This window comes from Triticum aestivum, chromosome 6B (genome assembly GCF_018294505.1).
Source record: "Triticum aestivum cultivar Chinese Spring chromosome 6B, IWGSC CS RefSeq v2.1, whole genome shotgun sequence".
Lineage (NCBI taxonomy): Eukaryota > Viridiplantae > Streptophyta > Magnoliopsida > Poales > Poaceae > Triticum > Triticum aestivum.
The window spans coordinates 688,636,026-688,639,408 of NC_057810.1; the positions used below are offsets into that span (position 1 = coordinate 688,636,026).

The window sequence follows — 3,383 nt, forward strand, 5'->3', positions numbered from 1 at the left end:
ATGCGAATTTTGAATTTATTATGCTATTTATATTAATACATTTTTTGTACAACTGTACATTAATTAAAATACAATAAATCGTATTCCCTCCATTCCAAAATATAGTGCTTCCTTTATTCACATGCTTCAACTTTGACAATAAATTTAACCAACGAGACCCACTGCGATGGGAGCAAAAGTTATACCAGTGAATTCATATTCAAAAGAAGTTTTCAATTATATAGTTTTGTCTCCCGTCGCAGTCGGTCTCATTGGTTAAATTTATGGTCAAAGTTGGACCCCGAAAAGCGCGTGCGCACTATATTTTGGAATGGAGGGAGAATGGCTTATTTGTTTACTTCTCATATTATTACTCTTAATATTCATCTTCCACAAAACCAAATCTTATTGAAATATATTAAAATATATTCCCACAATGACATGTGGAATATCCTCTAGTTCTTTTTTTTGAATTTCTTGGATTGCTTACCACGTACTATGTCACATGGTTGGAATATCCTCTAGTTTGTATAAAAACCAAACGATACATGGAGTACCAACTAAATTCATCTTGCCAGGTTGCTTGGGGGAAGGATAATGAGGCAAACTCGGGGCCTCTATAATGGTCTCCATGTGGCTCGAGCTCTAAAGATCATTTCTGAGTTCAACTTCTCATCTGCCCCTGAGAATCTATTGGGCTTTTTGTGACTTTGTCACTACGGCCGAATGGGCAGCAAAATAGAAGGTATGCTGTAATAACTTTCCTTGGAGAATGACCATTTAAGATACTAAGAAAACAAATAACAAAAAACTCACTAAAAATTCAAAATGATCTAATTGGTTAACCCAAAAGAATAACAATTTACCTTGTATACAGCAAAATTCTGTAGGAACAAAACAATATAATTATGATATCAATATCAGCAATTAAAGAATTATAGGATCTCCATATTGTTGTACAAACAAATTTCAAAGGGGAGGCTGAAAAACAAAAAGCCACAGTGCAATAGAAAGAGAAAATCATATTTGAAAACAACATTACACGAGGTAATCAAAATTAACATCAATGGGCACATGAGGAAGTTGTGAGCTTATTCTCAATCTCAAGTAGTTAAAAACTTGCGATGAAGTGAACGGGTCAGTAGGATTAGTATGAGTTGACGGCGCCACATTTTTCCTGATCTCACCATTGGCACTGGTCTTGACTTCGATAGCACCCATCCTTACCATCGCTGCCTTGAACTTCTCCTCCCACACACCATTGTCGTTGGCATTGGCACGCAATGCCACACTTGTATCATCTAATGTCATGAGCATGGAATCCAACATGAAGAGCACATCATGGCTAAACATATTATTGTAGTACTTGTTATCGATCTTGTTAGGGGTCTTGACATCTTGCACCACCATGTTGTCACTTCCTATGTCTGGCCTGCATTGCTCCAGGAGAGAGCTCATTAGTGTGGGGTCCATGTCAGAGGTGCTTGCGTTGAGGTAGTCGAAGAAGGATGAGGAGAAGGAGGAGGAATGGGACATTCCAATGGCGTGTGCACTAGAGAGGGTGACCATCTCGTCGGCAATCAGCCTCTTGGAGGCAAATTTGGAGCTGGTCAGTGATGCGAAGGGAGGGGGCAAGTTGGAGAGTGTCAGATTCATGAAGGAAACAAGTCCATCATAATGGCCTACTGGTGTGCCAAAGAAGACAATCTTGTACTTGAGGAAGTAGGTGGCATCACGCCCAGCGAAGGCCATGACATCGACGCATGAGATGATGTTGATCCCGTACTCCTTCTTGATTCTAGCCTTGGTGACAGAGTGAAATCCGGTAGGGATAGGGTGTGCTGAGCTAAGTGTCTCGACGTGATGGTAATAGGGGCACAAGTTCTTAGCCAGGTTCGGGTTATGCTAGGAGATAAAACCCTATGTCATGGATGTGTTTGTATTAATTTGGGACGGAATGCAGAGTACAGGTGATCTACTACGAGATCGTTGTGTGTCGTGTATGAGCCCCAGCCCTCGGTTTATATAGGTACTGGGATGTAGGGTTACATCCTAGTTGGTTACTCACAAGGCGAACGTGTTATAGACGACTTCTAATGTCTTGGAGTATACGTCAAGTCTTCAGGAACCTTCCTTTCATATGCCATGGGCGGCCTCGATGTGGCCCACTGGTGAATTGATATGGGGGTCCTTGACCTGGCCCAACTGGCCGAAAAACGACGTGGTGAGAGATCCCCTAGCCAGGCCACCATCGGTAGCCATTGAAGCGGTCTGCAAGTCCCAGATGCTCCTCGGTTTTTCTGAGCTATTCTTCATTCGTCGGTCGTTAGTGTTGAAAACTGGTTCAACTAGTCCTCCCATATCCAATTTCTTGATCGTCTAATTGTAACTAGTCCTCCCGTATCCAATTTCTTGATCGTCTAATTGTAACAGAGGAGTTTTTAGGCGCACCTCGGTTTCCGCCAAGCCCTTTACACTTCGGAAATGTTAACGCCCACACGTGTGGGCGTTTGCACATCACCCACCCGCCTCCATCACCACTCATTTTGCCACGTATGAATAGATGACATCAGCAGATTTTTTTTAATTTTCGGCTTAAAAATGTTGTATTTCCTAAATGAAAAAGCGAACTAAAAATCTGTTTTCACCATTAAGTCCGTCTCGACGAGATCTTCAAAACTAGACCCCATCTTAATATGTTTCGACGATTTTTTTTTGCCAGAAGTTGCCACGATGTTTACACTGCAGTTGCCATAGGGCTTAAACTAAAGTTGCCATGTGGCAATTTTAGTTTGTAGATCATGGCAATTTTAGTATTTTGATGATGGCAACTCCAGTACTTTGACCATGAAAATTATTTTTTGTATGAACCATGGAAATTTTACGTGCATGTATCATGGCAATTTTAGTTTATGGTTCATGGCAAGTCTAGTTTCTTAATTTCCCGTTTTATAAATGTCAAAATTTACTTTTAAATGTAGAAGAAAATAGCTAAAACATATCATGGCAACTTCAGTGTAAACATCATGGCAATTCATATGCAATAGACATGGCAACTTTTAATCCAAAAAAAATTCATCAAAACATATCAACATGGGATCCAGTTTCGAAGATCTCATCATGAGGGATTTAATGGTGAAAACGGATTTTCAATCGAATTTTTCGTTTAAGAGATAAAACATTTTAAAAACTGAAAATCCAAAAAGATTCCTGCATGCATGCATGCGATGACGTGGCAATATGTTTACATTAGAGACTTGTGGTGCGTCTCCCTTCCTACCACACGTGTGGCAGTTAGCGCGACCCACACACTTTTCTGCCGATATAGATGTTGAAAATCTTCCCGCGTAGTCATTTCTTAACCATGAATCATTCCCGCGAGTAGCTTGTCATGATGGCCCGTC

At 40.7% G+C, this 3,383-nt stretch overlaps 1 protein-coding gene across 1 annotated transcript; it reads right to left on the reverse strand.

The window, feature by feature from the left end:
• Positions 1–1,017: 1,017 nt before the first annotated feature.
• Positions 1,018–2,126, reverse strand: LOC123139629 (peroxidase 2-like). The gene is made up of 2 exons (XM_044559376.1): positions 2,109–2,126; positions 1,018–1,782 (listed from the first exon to the last, which is right to left on the reverse strand). The coding sequence occupies exons 1-2, from the start codon at positions 2,124–2,126 to the stop codon at positions 1,018–1,020; spliced, it is 783 nt and encodes a 260-aa protein (XP_044415311.1).
• Positions 2,127–3,383: the final 1,257 nt, after the last annotated feature.